This window comes from Chiloscyllium plagiosum, unplaced genomic scaffold, assembly GCF_037043375.1.
Source record: "Chiloscyllium plagiosum isolate Xiang-an unplaced genomic scaffold, Cpla_swu_hap1 HiC_scaffold_15, whole genome shotgun sequence".
Taxonomy (NCBI): Eukaryota; Metazoa; Chordata; class Chondrichthyes; order Orectolobiformes; family Hemiscylliidae; genus Chiloscyllium; species Chiloscyllium plagiosum.
The window spans coordinates 47204219-47222044 of NW_028270153.1; the positions used below are offsets into that span (position 1 = coordinate 47204219).

Below are 17826 nucleotides of genomic sequence, written 5' to 3' on the forward strand. Positions count from 1 at the left end.
ATTCTTATTTCAAGATAGACACTTAACTGGATTTATGAAATTTCAACTACAGACTCAGACAACAGACGAGAGCTATTTATAATGTTTACACTATTAATGTTTTTGCATACTTACTGCAGTCCCCATTAGTAAAAGGTATACTAGGCACTTCTTCCTTAATTTTGCGATGAATATTGGCAGATGTTAAATCTAATGCACCATCATTTGGTAGCTCAGATGTCTCAACAGGTTCAGTTTTTGTTTCTGAACTCTCAGAAGGCATTGGAAATCCTGGCGACTTTGACAGATGACTACCATTATAGCTATTCACAGGAGATGAAGCTTGGAACAATGCAGATTCTGAAGCACCTGGACTCGGATTATTCGGGTATTCTTGAGCCCCGATGGCTGGAGAATCATTAGTCACACCTTCATTTTCTGGGGAGCCATTCTCACCAGATTTCAAACTGCTCTGACGTTGTAAGTTCACACTGGAATTAATCATTTTCATCTGACTCTCTAAAGCAGCTATATTTGAGAATACTAACAAAGGAGAGTTGGCTGGCAAGTCACTGTAAGGCAAAACTGGTTTTGAATACTCAACTGTAGGCACCTTTGTACCTTTGTCCCCTTCTAACTCAGATTCATCCATATTTTCATCGGTAAAACTGCTGTCAAGTTCAGCATTTTCATCAGCCAATGCTGGCTCTGGATCAGAACCATCATAATAGCCCTCCGGTAAAGGTGTGTTCGGGATCTGACCTCCCATGTGCATTCTAATGTGCTGCTGAAGAACAACAGCGTTGGTGAATCTCTTGTGGCATATAGGACATGAATGCTGCACTCGTAGTGGTGGTTTTGCTCGATGTACCCCATAGTGAGTCTTCAGGTTGCCTTTTGTGGAAAACGCTCTGCCACAAACTTTACATTTGAATGGTCTTTCACCAGTGTGAGTACGGTAATGCATTTTGAGTGAACTTTGGCAACTCAGTATACGATGACATACAGCACATTCATTTGGGTCAGTGGATGTTTTGTCTATATTCTCTACCAGCTGTTGGAGTTTGAATGTCTCAGATGCTTGACTATTATCAAGAATGTTACTAAAAGATAACTTGGGTTTTGAGGTTTCTGGCATAATGGATGTAGCCAAAGTAGGTGCACTGCCATTTTCATTTGTAGGCTTTATTTCTAGGTTAGATTCATAGTTGCTGATATTTGAAGACATTGAAGCAGTTTCACTCACTGCTGGAGATCGTCTTTGCAGAAACTCACTCACAGGTACCTTTTCTGAAGTATCCTCAAAACTAGATGACAGCTTCATTCCAACTGAATTGGACAATGTTTGCAAGACAGGCTTGGTGTCCACCCAGTTAGCCGAATTGTCAACAGGTATTGACATGCCATAGGGAATTCCACTGCTAGTTGGAACATTGTCCAGATGTTCAGGAACGGGATATGGATTCATTCGGATATGGGGGTATTTCTCCTTGTGCCGCTGGAAATGGACCTTCAGATTGCCTTTGGTTGTAAAACGATTGCCACAGATGTTGCATTTGTAAGGTCTTTCACCAGTGTGGGAACGGATGTGAATCTGCAGAGCACTGTCATTTCCAAATACTTTGCCACAAAACTTGCACTTGTGTTTGAAAAAGGACTCTTCTGAACTGGACTTGGTTTCAAACACTGCAACATTTGGAGGCTTGCCTTTCTGATTTCGTGCAGCCGAAGCTGCAGATAGTCCAATCAGTGGGTTGTGGATAGTTGCTGGATTGGGAGACTGAGGTAGCAATGGGTTTGGAAATCTGGCAGCTTGGCTTGTGAGGTTGCCATGTTTAAGCCTGGTGGAGTTTTCAGAGCAAGAAATGGAATCAGGCTTGGAGGTTAATGTAGCTAAAGCACTAGCCGTTTGAAGAGACCCTGACTCAGAGTGGTGTAAACCTTTATTAAAATGAGTTGTACCAACAGACGAATGAGGTAGCTGTACTGGTTTAAAACCATCCATAGTAAAGGTCTGGCTACCAACTTTCTGCCCAATTAAAGCAGCAGCAGCAGAAAGCTGTTGTGACAGGTGAGCCCCTAATGCTTTAAGGGGGTCTGCAGCTGCAACGATGGAAGGATGCAGAGAATGAGGGGCCATCATTGCCACTTGGATGCGGATTTGCTCAGTTAACTGAATCTGCTGGAGTTGTTGCTGCTGCAAACAGACCAATTGCTCAAGCAAGATAGGAATGACATTGACATTTCCAGTTGCATTTGAATTGCTGGTAGGCACACTGTCTGAAATGTGTTGAGTCACTGCCACTTTAGTGTTCTGAATAGTCTCCAGTGTGACATTAGTGTTTGGTATTTTAGATTGGGACACGTAGCTTATTTCAGAGGCTGGATGTAAACTGATGGCAGCACTTGAGGCACATGATGATTTTTGAGATTCTACAATATCCACGGTCATTTCAGCAGTTTCACTCTGTTCATGCACCTTTTCTTCAGGGCTATCATTAGTTTTTGATTGATCATTCAGTTGGCCATTTGCAAAGTTATCTGGACAAGATTCCGGGCTGTCTTTTGGAGACATTTCCCTCTCACCTTCATTCATAATCAAAACTGGTGGGTTTTTAGTGCAATTTTTCCTGTGCTCAAGGAACTTGGAGAGGTCAAAGAATTCAGCACAACATTTCCTACAGATGTTTGTTTCCTCAGTCCTGCATTTCTTTGCGCTTACTTCCCCATCTCCATCATCCTGACATTCCTCAGAACCTGTGAGAAGTCAGAAAAGCACAGTAACTACATTGTGTAAAAAGTATGGTAGATATTCACTTTCACAATGAATCAACAATGGCAAGGAATTTGCCCATTTAAAGTCACCGCAAGTAAGAAATTCATTAACATGCCAGTTATATCACAAATAGTGTATGAAGCATTAAATTGACTGTCAACTTAATGAACGAAAAAAGGTATTTTTTTTTTTAAACTTAACATTGTCTAAATATATCAACTCCAGCATAAGTTGAAGGGGCAAACTATCACATTAGTCACTTATTTCTAGGCAATGATAGGATTTTTGAGCTGTTTTAACCCCATGATCCAAGTTCCACAGTCAAAGTAGCATCATCTCTTCTCGAAAGACCAGTTCCCTCACTCACGGCAAATAGATATTCACTTATGTCCAGTGAAATCTTTGGAGGCACCAATATCTCTGATCAAGACCCCCACATGTTTTATGGTTAAGCAGCCAGAAAGGGGAAAAGAAAAACACACTGGAGCCAATCCTTATTGATCATTTTTAACAGTCTGGTTCAAAAGCTATTTCCCTTCCCAATGCTCAACCTAATTGCCACATTTCTTCTGGGTGCCCTACTAGTTAAATTTTAATATTGGTCAGTTAATAAAAGCAAAAGGCAACTAAAATTCATTAAAAAGGTAATCAAATTGTCAATTAGTTTCAATCTCCTAAATCCTGTAAATAAATCCAAAATGGTTTTGCAAGAATTCACCAAAAAAAGCAATCAATACAACTTTACAAGAATCTCCTATCACCACTATGTCAGAGGTTGTCGGCGCTGCTGCCTCCTGTCAGACATTGACAGCAACTCTACCGATATGTGCACTTGTGGTACAAACCTCATGCAGCTTGCAACTGTAACTTTTGAGAAGATTTGCAGCTTAAGTTAGGTTAAGGTTGTAAGTTTGCTCGCTGAGGTGGAAAATTTGTTTTCAGATGTTTCATTACCATGCTAGGTAGCATCATCAGTGAGCCTCCGGTGAAGGGCTGGTGTTATGTCCTGCTTTCTATTGGTGTGTCTTCCTGGAGGCCTGGCATTCTAACTGAATCTCCATCAATGAGCAGATGGATTTGGACACCATCTACCATCCCCCGAGAAAAAGAACTGGAAACAATAATCACCCATCTTAAGAAACCAAGACACATAAGTAGAAAGCAGGACATAAAACCAGCGTTTCACTGGAGGCTTAATGATGCTACCTAGCATGGTGACAAAACATCTGAAAACAAACCCTCCACCTCAGTGAGCAAACTTACAAACCGGGCTTGCAACTCTGATCAGCATTCCACTTTCCCACTCCACTTGGCATCCTCAGTTGTACTCCCCGGTTCAGTATCATGGTCACCTCTTATCTGGATACTCTACTGCCTCGCTTCCAGAGACAATATGCAACAAGGCAGCACATTGTAAAGTTGGAGAGAGGTAGTGAGGTGTACACACCAGCATTGTGTAGGGCAATGAGCAAATCACTAACCTAGGATTTGCATTCATCTGACAACACTAATTTTATTGCTCTTATTCTTTAATGCAGGCACCTCACTGATGCATTGCTGGCAGTGATGACAGCCACTGAAAGGGCACAGACAGCTAGTTTGCCCCTGTAGTCACAATACATGATAAGCAAGTGCTCACAGCGAGTATAGCTGCACAAAATGCATAATGGCATGTCTGATTTAGTACTGAATTCTGTTTCACATAAATAGCTAGCTGCTTCTAGCATCCTGAAAGTCTGTGGAATACAAAGAAAAAAAATGTTTGAAAGATAAATCTCGAATTGAAAAGAAGAGGTTAAAAAAAAAACCAATATTTGGAGATAAGTCAGACATATAAATTGCAAATTAATTATTTCCACTTTATTTCAAAACAACACGAAAATTAAGACAATGAGAAACACGCAAAAAAAAGAAACACAGTGACTCAAAAAGTGTGGAGTGGAGAATAGGAAGTGGTTAAACGGCAAAGGTGATAGATAATGGGTGGCACGGTGGTTCAGTGGTTAGCACGGCTGCCTCACAGTGCCATGGACCAATATCATGGGTTTGATTCTAGCCTTAGGTGACTGTCTGGGTGGAGTTTGCACATTCTCAGTGTCTGCATGGGTTTCCTCTGGGTGCTCCAGTTTCCTCCCACAACCCAAAGATGTGCAGATTTAGGTGAATTGGCCATGCTAAATTGTCCTTAGTGTTCAAGGAGTTGTAAGTTAGGTGCATTAGGCAGGGGTAAATAGAGTCATAGAGATGTACAGCATGGAAACAGACCCTTCGGTCCAACCCGTCCATGCCAACCAGATATCCCAACCCAATCTAGTCCCACCTGCCAGCACGCGCCCATATCCCTCCAAACCCTTCCTATTTATATACCCATCCAAATGCCTCTTAAGTGTTGCAATTATACCAGCCTCCACCACATCCTCTGGCAGCTCATTCCATACATGCACCACCCTCTGCGTGAAAACGTTGCCCATTCGGGCTCTTTTATATCTTTCCCCTCTCGCCCTAAACCTATACCCTCTAGTTATGGACTCCCCAAACCCAGGGAAAAAGACTTTGTCTATTTCTCCTATCCATGTCCCTCATAATTTTGTAAACCTCTATAAGGTCACCCCTCAGCCTCTAACACTCCAGGGAAAACAGCCCCAGCCTGTTCAGCCTCTCCCTGTAGCTCAAATCCTCCATCTAAATCTTTTCTGAACCCTTTCAAGTTTCACAACATCTTTCCAGAATTGCACACAATATTCCAACAGTGGCCTAACCAATGTCCTGTACAGCCTCACCATGACCTCCCAACTCCTGTACTCAATACTCTGACCAATAAAGGAAAGCATACCAAACATCTTCTTCACTATCCTATCGACCTGCAACTCCACTTTCAAGAAGCTATGAACCTGCACTCCAAGGTCTCTTTGTTCAGCAACACTCCCTAGGACCTTACCATTAAGTGTATAAGTCCTGCTAAGATTTGCTTTCCCAAAATGCAGCACCTCACATTTATCTAAATTAAACTCCATCTGCCACTTCTCAGCCCATTGGCCCATCTGGTCCAGATCCTGCTGTAATCGGAGGTAACCCTCTTCGTTGTCCACTACACCTCCAACTTTGGTGTCATCAGCAAACTTACTAATTGTACCTCTTATGCTCGTATCCAAATCATTTATGTAAATGACAAAACGTAGAGGACCCAGCACCGATCCTTGTGGCACTCCACTGGTCACAGGCCTCCAGTCTGAAAAACAACCTTCCACCACCACCCTCTGGCTTCTACCTTCGAGCCAGTTCTGTATCCAAATGGCTAGTTCTCCCTGTATTCCATGAGATCTAACCTTGCTAATCAGTCTCCCATGGAGAACCTTGTCGAACGCCTTACTGAAGTCCATATAGATCACATCTACTGCTCTGCCCTCATCTTTGTTACTTCTTCAAAAACCTCAATCAAGTTTGTGAGACATGAGTTCGCATGCACAAAGCCATGCTGACTATTCCAATCAGTCCTTGCTTTTCCAAATACATGTACATCCTGTCCCTCAGGATTTCCTCCAACAACTTGCCCACCACTGAGTTCAGGCTCACCGGTCTATACTTCCCTGGCTGGTCTTTACTGCCCTTCTTAAACAGTAGCACCACATTAGCCAACCTTCAGTCTTCCGGCAACTCACCTGTGATTATCGATGATATAAATATCTCAGCAAGAGGCCCAGCAATCACTTCCCTAGCTTCCCACAGAGCTCTGGGTACACCTGATCAGGTCTTGTGGATTTATCCACTTTTAACCATTTCAGGATATCCAGCACTTCCTCTTCTGTAATCTGGACATTTTGCAAGATGTTACCATCTATTTCCCTGCAGTCTATATCTTCTATATCCTTTTCCACAGTAAATACTGATGCAAAATATTCATTTAGTATCTCCCCCATTTTCTGTGGCTCCACACAAAGGCCACCTTGCGGATTTTTGAGGGGCCCTATTCTCTCCCTAGTTACCCTTTTGTCCTTAATAGATTTGTAAAAACCCTTTGGATTCTCCTTAATTCTATTTGCCAAAGCTATGTCCCCGTTTTGCCCTCCTGATTTCCCTCTTAAGTATATTCCTACTTCCTTTATACTCTAAGGATTCACTCGATCTATCCTGTCTATACCTGACATATGCTTCCTTCTTTTTCTTAACCAAACCCTCAATTTCTTTAGTCATCTAGCACTCCCTATACCTACCAGCCTTCCCTTTCACCCTGACAGGAATATACTTTCTCTGGATTCTTGTTATCTCATTTCTGAAGGCTTCCCATTTTCCAGCTGTCCCTTTACCTGCGAACGTCTGCCTCCAATCAGCTTTTGAAAGTTCTTGCCTAATACTGTCAAAATTGGTCTTTCTCCAATTTAAAACTTCAACTTTTAGATCTGACCTATTCTTTTCCATCACTATTTTAAAACAAATAGAATTATGGTCGCTGGCCCCAAAGTGCTCCCCCACTGACACCTCAGTCACCTGCCCTGCCTTATTTCCCAAGAGTAGGTCAAGTTTTGCACCTTCTCTAGTAGGTACATCCACATACTGAATCAGAAAATTGTCTTGTATGCACTTAACAAATTCCTCTCCATCTAAACCTTTAACACTATGGCAGTCCCAGTCGATGTTTGGAAAGTTAAAATCCCCTACCATAACTCCCCTATTATTCTTACAGATAGTGGAGATCTCCTTACAAGTTTGTTTCTCAATTTCCCTCTGACAATTGGGGGGGTCTATAATACAATCCCAATAAGGTGATCATCCCTTTCTTATTTCTCAGTTCCACCCAAATAACTTTCCTGGGTGTATTTCTGCGAATATCCCCCCCTCAGCACAGCTGTAACGCTATCCCTTATCAAAAAGGCCACTCCCTCTCCTCTCTCACCTCCCTTTCTATCCTTCTTGTAGCATTTGTATCCTGGAACATTAGACTGCCCATCCTGCCCATCCCTGAGCCATGTTTCTGTAATTGCTATGATATCCCAGTCCCATGTTCCTAACCATGACCTGAGTTCATCTGCCTTCCCTGTTAGGCCCCTTACATTGAAATAAATGCAGTTTAAATTTATTAGTCCTACCTTGTCCCTGCCTGCCCTGACTGTTTAACTCACTTCTGTTCTCAACTGTACCCGTCTCAGATCGATCTCTTTCCTCACTATCTCCCTGGGTCCCACTCCCCCAACCTTACTAGTTTATATCCTCCCAAGCAGTTCTAGCAAATTCCCCTGCCAGTATATTAGTCCCCTTCCAATTTAGGTGCAATCCGTCCTTCTTGTACAGGTCACTTCTACCCCAAAAGAGATTCCAATGATCCAAAAATGTGAATCTTTCTCCCATACACCAGCTCCTCAGCCATGCATTCATCTGCTCTATCCTCCTATTCCTGCCCTCACTAGCTCGTAGCACTGGGAGTAATCCAGATATTACTACCCTTGAGGACATCCTTTTTAAATTTCTGCCTAACTCTCTGTGCTCTCCCTTCAGAATCTCAACCTTTTCCCTTCCAATGTCGTTGGTACAAATGTGGACAATGACTTCCTGCTGGCCCCTCTCACTTGTGAGAACATTCTGCACCCTCTCTGAGACATCCTTGATCCTGGCACCAGGGAAACAACACCATTCTGCTTTTTCTCTTCTGGCCACAGAAACGTCTGTCTGTACCTCTACCGAATCCCCTAACACAATTAATCTCTTGGAAGCCGACATACCCCTCGTTGCATTAGAGCCAGTCTCAATACCAGAAACTTGGTTGTTCGTGCTACGTTCCCCTGAGAATCCATCACCCCCTACATTTTCCAAAATCATACCTGTTTGAAATGGGTATATCTACAAAAGACTCCTGCCCTCGGTGCCGACCTCTCACACCCTTCCTGGAGTTAACCCATCTATGTGACTGTATCTGAGACTTTCCCCCTTCCTATAACTGCCATCCATCACATACTGTTGCTGTTGCAAATTCCTCATCGCTTCTGTCCGTCTCTCCAACCGATCCACTCGATCTGATAAGATTAGCATACAATAGCATTTATGGCAGATAGAATCTGCAGTAACCCTTAAACTCCCACATCTGACAAGTAGTACATAGCACTGCAATGGCCATTTTTGCTCCTTCACAATTTACAGACCCAGAAAATAACACCATCTTATTCCTCTACAAACACTGCCCCAGGTTAAATTAATAGCTATGGCTTATATTTTAAGTTTAATCAAGAGACTGATCTCCAAAAAATATATAATCAAGAAAGAATCCACTATACACTACTGCAGCCTCTCTCGGACAGACTTAAAACAACAATTAAGTTATCTGATTCTGTGCTATGACCGTCCCCCAACAGTTCCTCCAAGATTAGTTGTGAATGTCACTGTTAGTTAATTTTTCCAGATGCACTCTGATGTCCAGCGATACCCGAATTCAAACAGCAAATGCAGTAACCGTGCAGGTGTTTTCTCTCTCTCTCCTGAACTGTCCTCACCATGTGCTTCCTTTGTCTGCTCTGCTCCCTTTTAAACTGTTGTTTTGACTTTTTTTCCCCAAAGTTCCAAAACAATGCAACAGCATCTACAACAGTAATTGCTGCTCCTGGAATTCGAGGAAATCACCTCCAACACCTAAAATACCTTAAAAAGAAAGGAGCAGCTCTTACAGCCAAAAATGTTTCCCGTCCTCCATCTTGGATTACCCAGAATCCCTTTATAACATGGAGTAATAGGATAGGGGAATGGGTCTGGATGGGTTAAGCTTCGGAGGGTCAGTGTGGACTTGTTGGGCCAAATGGCCTATTCCACAGTGTAGGGATTCTGTGAAACAGACACTTTTGCTGTCCAGCAACAGGTCATTAATGGTGACTCAACTTGTAGCACCAATATTACGCGGTCAAGATCAACTAACTTTACGCAGATAAGATCCTTCTTGAAGCTCTGCTCAGCACTGCATCATCTATTAACTTACCCAAAATGCTCAGTACTGGAAAAACTATAATCCCAATTGAAGAGGCACCTATTGGACAAGCTTTCTTTCACAAGTATCCATAAAACTCTGTACCAAGATACATGCTATAAAATTTGGAGTGAATCAGATATCAGAAACAAAAGTTTAAAAAAGTTAGCAGGTTCAAGTTAAATTTGAATTGTTACAAAGTGGTAACAAATTCTTAAATGCTTTACCTTGAAAGCCATTCTACAAGTTGAGTTTTACAAGGGATGCTGTTTGTGTTTACAACTATTAGCCACTTGCCTGGAATTTAACGTGAAAGGAAGACAACATGCTTTTAAAATGGAAGAAACTTAAAATTAAAACAACAAACAGATCTGCTTAATTACTGCCAGTTAATTCTGTTAGGAAATGCCTGAAGGTACCGTCAGTAACACCAAATAAATGCCCAGACATTTAATGGTTAAGGTATTTTATTCTCTCGCAATGTGAAATGCCTATAGACCTTCTAAGTTATTTCTTCACCTTTCTTTTCTACAAATACCACCTGATGAACAAAGCCTCAGTTTTGCTAGCAGTTTTGGAACTTTAAGTAGAAGCGTAATTTGTTAAAAAGAGTGACCAAGCTGTAGCAAGTAGCATCCACAGACAGACAGTTTCATCCTCGGTGAGAAACATAATACACAATTTATACTGAAGATTGCTTTATGACAGCAAAGCAATTTTGGTCAAAAGGTCACACATCAATAAAAGACCACAAAGGCAAATGACAAGATAATCGTCAATATCCATGGAATTTTACTCTAGTATGAGAGAAATAACGAAGTAACTTTAACCAACCAAACTACTAAAGAGTAGTTTGTTACAGACCAAAGGCATCATGAATTATTGCGGTTTGGGGGCAGGGGAGGGATTGGTGAGACGGGAAACTGAAAAAGACAAAAGAAGTTCAGTTAAAAAAAAAATGAATTAAATTTTTTTAATTCAACCCCCCCCCCCGCCCCAACCATGCATGACAGCTTCCATATTTTTCTCTTGCATAAAAGTTCAAATGAATTTTTGCAGAGGGAGGCTTATAGTAAATTTACCCTTTAGGGGGCAGCAGACACATTATGAATAGTTGAATTTCAAAAATATTTAGCTACTGGAGTCGAGACAAGTTAACTCAAACAAAAAATAATCCATGGGCTTTTATTTACTCATCCAGTTGGGAAAGCAGTTGTGTTCACTCTCAGGGTTAACAAATCTTTCAATTGAGAATGACCAACATAATTGTAATTCATTCTTGATGGCGTCTCACATTCCCGCAGTGGTCTGATTGAAGATGGGCTGCTCCTCATGTTCCACTTGCAGAGAAAGTGGCCACAAATTCCAAGGGTCATCCAGATTTTTCACAGAAGGCTGAAATTTGGGACTTCACTACTTGGATCTCAGGAAGGATGTACAGCCCTGGAGTATGTCCAGAGGAGGTTCATAAGAATTGTCCCAGGAATGAAAAGTTTAATATAGGAGGAACGTTTGAAGTCTCAGGTGTATATTTGATAGAATTTAGAAGGATGAAAGGTGGGGGGAAAGAGGGAGAAATCTAATTAAAACTTCCAGAATACAGAATGGCCTGAAGAGAGGTGGTGTTGGGAAGATGTTTCTATTGGTGGGAGAGACTAGGACCTGAGGGCGTAGCCTTAGAGTAAAAGGGAAGACCTTTTAGAATGGAGAAAGGAGAAAAACTTCTTCAGCCAGAGAGTGGTCAATCCGTGCAATTCACTGCCACAGAAGGCTGTGGAGACCAGGTCATTGAGTATACTTAAGACAGAGATAGGTAGGTTCTTGACTTTGTCAATGGGATCAAGGTTTAAGGGGAGAAAGCAAGAGAATGGAGTGGAGAAACATATTAGCCATGATTGAATGGATGGGCTGAATGACCTAATTTCTGCTCCTATGTTTTATGGTCTTATGGATCAGTTACTATGCTGTGAATTATAATGATTGCAGTCAACCAGTATATGGACCTGAGAAATGGCACTGGCATCAAGTTATGGAGTGTGTTCCAGTAGGAACTATGGAATTTCTGGCTGGATGTGTGGAGTTTGAAGTCTTGTCTTAGCTTTTTGAAAAATAAATTGTCAGTTGGTGGCGTTCTTTGTAGTGCAAAGTAAATGGTTGTGCAAGACTTAATATTTGAGTTATGTTAAGCTCTGACATCACAGACACAGACTCTGGAAGTGAATCAGTTTACTGGATTCTGGCATGTCTCCTAATACAGGCACATGGATCTTATCTACCTCTTGTTAGTAACATTTAACAAACCCAAGAGTTAATGTAACCTTTATATTGTTGTTATTGTTATGCATCACAAAACTTTGTTTCTTCTGCTGAAACTTATTCATGGCCCATCCTTCACCACACAGGCTACTAAACAGCCCCTTAAGGTTTGGTTGCAGCACTCCATTCCAACCACAAGTCACTTGTGGTTGATATCCCAGCTTCATGCTTAATAGAATAAATGTGATCAAAGGTAATGCATAATCAGCTCATACTACTTTGTTTTTTGAGGCAGCTTCAGCAGGTCCAATATGCACTTGCACAGGAAGTCACAAGTTGGGTTGGTCTCAATGTCTCCGAAATAATCCTCAGGAATTCCTCTATAAGGGTACTAATATATTTATGTGGCAGTTCCAAGGGTGAACAACAGTGCTATACTGTTGTTAGGTACACAAGGGAAAGGAAAGCATTTGCATAAAGTGTATTGGCTCTCCTGTCCCAGATATAACCACCTAGTGGCCAGTCCAAAAAAAAAAGCTAATTCCTGGATTTTAAAGATATTTGGCATAAGAAATATTATCTTTGTAGAATTTGAAGAAACACTGTTCTTTTATGCACTTGGTCAAAAAAAGGGTCAGTTCAAACACCAGCTTGGCTTTGGTGCTTTCTCCATATCCCCAACAGCTGGATGTAATAACACATTGACATTGCTGCACATTACCAGTTTTGGCTGCTTGCATATCTCCATTACCACTCCTGTGCCTTCTGTTGCTTAAGTCCTAACTCTCGAACATTTTCCCCGTATCTTACTGCCTTTCTATTGTTCTCTTTAAAACACAAAATTTCTTCACCCAAGCTTTTGGTCACCTACCCCAATATGTGCAATTTGGTGTCACATTTTATTTGATAACACACCTATGAAACAGCAACTTCCTGGTAAGATGATGATTATATTATTAATAATAAGTCACATAACTGAATGATCTGTGTGATGAAAAATGGAAACATCCACAGACATTACTATCTATTTATATATTTGGCCAAAAGTCAATGTGAAAAATGAAGAAACCTACAAATAAGCATAACAGTTTTTGGGGAGGTGAGATTCTAAGTGTGGAAACTAAAGTCTACAATACAGTGGAAGAAGCGAGATTGATTGACAATCACACAAATTAACTACTTAGAAATGTGTTGGCAGACTCTGTACAGTCTCAAGGAGAAGATTGAAGCACAGAGAAAAACAACAGTAGGCTTTGCTGTGGTAACTCCCAGTTGAAAAGCCTGCCAAGACAGTGTCAGTTGGCAAAAATAGTGTAATGTTATCAAAGACCTGTAACTTGGTAAGAGAGAATGACAGAAGGAAAGTAGCCTTTAAAGAAGACCAATCGACTCAGAAATGTACAACCACAAGGAAGATGTGATAAAGAAAACCCGACAGACCTATGTATGGCAGGCATTAAAATAACCCATTGAGTTTTCAAAAATCATTTAAGGGTATTTTATTCTGCAATATTCTTCCCAAGGCAGATATTCTTTCAGCAAAGATTATGGATTCTAAAATGAATGCTCCAAGAAGATTTGACTAAAAAGTTAGCGTCTCATGCATTTTAGATCATGAAAATACACTTTTGACTTTTCATATGATAAATATCTATAAACAGGTTATGCCTGCAGAGTGACTGAATGTTCCTTGAACTTCAGCTTATCTGGGAAGTTTTGCAATTTTTTTTCAAAGCTCTGCTTACAAACATTCAAAATCCATGTAGAATCTGAATGTAGTAAAGCCTCACAATTTTATCCAGCCTGGAAACGTACAACCCAATTTCACCTTTTTTCCTTTAAAACATATCAAAAGAAACTTAAATAATGAAACCGCTTTAAAAACAAGTTGAAAATGCTCTCAATTATACAAGGCAAAAGTGAGAACTGCAGATGCTGGAAACCAGAGTTTAGATTAGAGTGGTGCTGGAAAAGCACAGCAGGTCAGGCAGCATCCGAGGAGCAGGAAAATAGACGTTTTGGGCAAAAGCCCTTCATCAGGAATACAGCTCAATTATGGCCTTCATCCCCTCCCCCACTCACCTATTGTACTCTAGGCTACTTTCTCCCCACCCCCACCCTCCTCTAGCTTATCCCTCCACCCTTCAGGCTCTCTGCCTTTATTCCTGATGAAGGGCTTTTGCCCAAAACGTTGACTTTACTGCTCCTCGGATGCTGCCTGAACTGCTGTGCTCGTCCAGCACCACTAATCCAGAATCTGGTTTCCAGCATCTGCAGTCCTTGCTTTTACCTATACAGCTCAATTATACAAGTCAACCATTGTGTAAGAAAGAAACTGTTAAAACACTTCAGAAATTTATGCTTCACAGCACAGATACACTGCTAAAAAACATCTTCTATTCACTGAGTGTGTGACAAAACCAGTGAAAAGTAATTTCAAAAGGAAGAACATTTATATATCACCTTTCACAACTTTAATGAACCAAACATTTCAGAGACAATGAGTGCTTTTGAAGTATGGTCACTGGGACAGTGTTGGAAATATAACAGCCATTTTGTATACATCAAGGTTCCATGACAGCAATGAAATAACAGATAAAATAATTGGGTTTTCTGCTTAAAAGCTAAAATATTGGCAGGAGACCCTTGGACAACTCCCTTTCACTTTTTCAAAACAGTGCCGTGGAATACTTTACATTTACCAAAAACAACACAGCTGGGGCTTCGGTGTAAATTTACACATGGCAATGCAGCCATAAAAGTTAATTATATGCTCAGGTCTACTGAATAGGGTTTGAGCAATTTTAGCCAAAGTGAATAGAATCTCCTGCATGCTTGTCTGGAGAAGATGTCGCTGCCCAGTAATGATTTTGTTGAATTCACGTATAAAAACCTAAAATAGTTTTTTTTTTATTAGGAGAAGTTTTGATTAGAACAGTTTCTCCACCTCAATTGTGTCCAAGATGAAGTAAATATAATATTAGAGGATCACAGTGGTTATTAAAATGTCCAGATCTGCACTGCAAGCACAACTAAGTTATTCAAACACAGTTGGCTGGAGAGATGGGGATGAGGATGAGGATGAGGACGAGGACGAGGACAAGGATGGAGGATGGAGGAGGAAGGAGAGTCAGGGAGAAGCAATTATGAAAACGTTCTCCCAATCTAGTTTTCAACCAACATGCATCCATGTGCACTTCAGCCAGACATAGTGCATAGTGATCAGAGATGACAATCCCTTGTAGATTTCCTTTGCTATGGTGCAGGGATGGAAGCAAACCTCCCCAGGCTAGAACTGCTGAAAAAGGTATTTTCTATGTGGCCCCTCAATATATCTGAACCTCAAAAGCTCTAAGAGTGAAAGGAAAACATATCTCCTCAGCAATACAAAAAGCAAAAAAGCGTTCCACTTTTGTTTTACATCAACTTAACTAATATAGTAATTTGCAGCAATTACTATGTCATTGATTAGAGAGCTTCAAGTGAACAATTGGGAAACGAAGATGACTAGCTACCTGGTTTCTTACTGTTACAACACTGAAGGATCAACTTACCATCCTACATTGAAAAAGATACAAGTGCATTTAGGTTCATTTTATCTAAATTTTGTTTAAAAAAAAAGACACACAGTGGTATGATTAAATTACCACAAGTCGTCACAACTAGGATTACATAATCGGTATTTTACTCCAAAATGCATACCAAGTTTTTTTTGAGAAAATAAATTTATTCAGAAAGGAGAAGTGTGTCAGTGATTAAAATCTGCAGGTGACGTAATGCAGAGTACCACCTGTTGTGTACGATGCCCAGTATTAACATCGGATTTGAACACGATTTCACTCATTTAACTGTCAATGATTGGGAAAATTAATTATCTGCATGCACACGTGCTGAGCAAAACAAGTTTGAAATTATAACACCATCAGGCCACCTAGGAAGCAGTTCTAATTCCATATGTTCAGATTCCTCATAAACCTCCAATATTATTTAGCTAAACAATTCTTTATGAAAAGAAACAGATGTCCAGTAGCAACACAAAATTCCAGAAACATCACAGGACCCTCACTTACTACATTAGTATTCCAACTGTAACCATTTTCAGTCCTGTATTTCCTACACTGCAGTAATGATCATTCTTTTAAAACCCTTCCCTGGCCGAGAAGTATTTGGTTCATTGACGTGGTGAAAGGCACTAAAGTAGTATCGTTCTTTGAGACTACTTGTCACACTCCTGTAAATAAAGAAGCCATTGAGTGAAGAGAGATTTTGACCCTTTCTGAAGATGTACCTTTACTGTGAAACAGATTTCTGAACAGTTGTAACCAGCCAAGACACTGTGCGCTAAGTACTGCTGTCAGGATTGACTGGCACTGCACAAGTTATTGGGGGGGGGGGGATGAATTTTTTTTAAAAAATCAGATCAATTACACCTTTGCCATGAAGAAATGGATGTCCTATGGAATGCGCATGTAATTTATATTGGTTGTGGAGATCTTCTCAGCTTTTGTACTTCATTTCAATGGCAACACTGTGGCTAAGTCAGATTCCATTCACAGGTTTTATAAAATACAGACAGATCTGCACACATTTCCTATATTTCCTTCTGTTTGGATAACTCTGGTCTATCGAGAGAAAGTGAGGGCTGCAGATGCTGGAGATCAGAGCTGAAAACGTGTTGCTGGAAAAGCTCAGCAGGTCAGGCAGCATCCAAGGAACAGGAGAATTGACGTTTCGGGCAAGAAGGGCTTATGCCCGAAGCGTCAATTCTCCTGTTCCTTGGATGCTGCCTGACCTGCTGCGCTTTTCCAGCAACACATTTTCAGCTCTAACTCTGGTCTATAACAAACAAAAGGAATTATGGAGACTATAGCATGGTCAATGTTCAGAGACTAATTGATCATGAAACACACGATCTCAAAGGTGTTTGGGGAGAGTGGCACACACCAGGATGTAAGTGTCATTAAGATGAAACTAGTGTAGATTTGAAATGAAAAGACACTGAAGATTTGAAGTAGAAACAAAGTTCTGGAGATGCTGACAGCATCCACAGAGAGAGAAAGAATGTCAATATATAGAGTCCAATAGGACTCTTCTTTGAAGACACTGAACTCTCAAGTGGTAACTTGTTTTTCTCTCTCCATGGCTGCTGCCAGGACTGCTGAGGTTTTTCAGGTTTAAGGCAATAGAGGTATTTATTCACCCCTTACAAAGTCAAAAAAAAAAATTAGCGAAGAACTTCACAGGAAAAATTAATTCCTTCTTTGTACACACAATAGTTGATTTACTGTCACATGTATTGAGATACAGTGGGAAAAAAAAAGTGTTGTTTTGCGTGCTATGCAGGCAGATCGTACCATACAAGGTCCTTCGTGGTAGCAGAACACAGTGCAGAATAGTGTTACAGGTGCAGAGAATGTGTAGACAGCACGAGAGCAGAATGGGAGAGATCAAAATTAATATTTGAAAGGCTCGTTCAAAACATCTGACAACAAAGGGGAGGAAGCTATTCTTGAATCTATTTATACATGCTTTCAAACTTTTATATCTTCTGCCCATTGGAAGAGGGTGAGAGTATATCCATGGTGGGAGGAGTCTTTGATAACATTGGTTGCTTTCTCAAGGCAGCAGGAAGTATAGTTGAAGTCAATGAATGGAAGGCTGGTCTTCTTGATGGACTGGACTGAGTTCACTACACTGTAGTTTCTTGCGGGTCTTGGGAAGGACCATTGCCATCTCACACAATGATGCACAGATAGGATGCTTTCTACGGTGTTCATATAAAGACTGGAAAGAGTCCTTGTGGACCTGCCAAATTTCCTTTGCTTTCTGGAGGAAAGAGAAATGGTAGTGTGCTTTCTTGACCACTGCATCG

At 40.9% G+C, this 17826-nt stretch overlaps 1 protein-coding gene across 1 annotated transcript in view; it reads right to left on the bottom strand.

Annotated features, from left to right (window-relative positions):
* The window catches only part of sall4 (spalt-like transcription factor 4), a 46533-nt gene that overhangs the window by 13212 nt on the left and 15495 nt on the right, over nucleotides 1–17826 (bottom strand). Inside the window, exon 2 of the mRNA XM_043710243.2 lies at nucleotides 115–2736. Within this exon, the coding sequence (XP_043566178.1) occupies nucleotides 115–2736 (2622 nt within the window). The remainder of the gene's footprint in view (nucleotides 1–114; nucleotides 2737–17826) is intronic.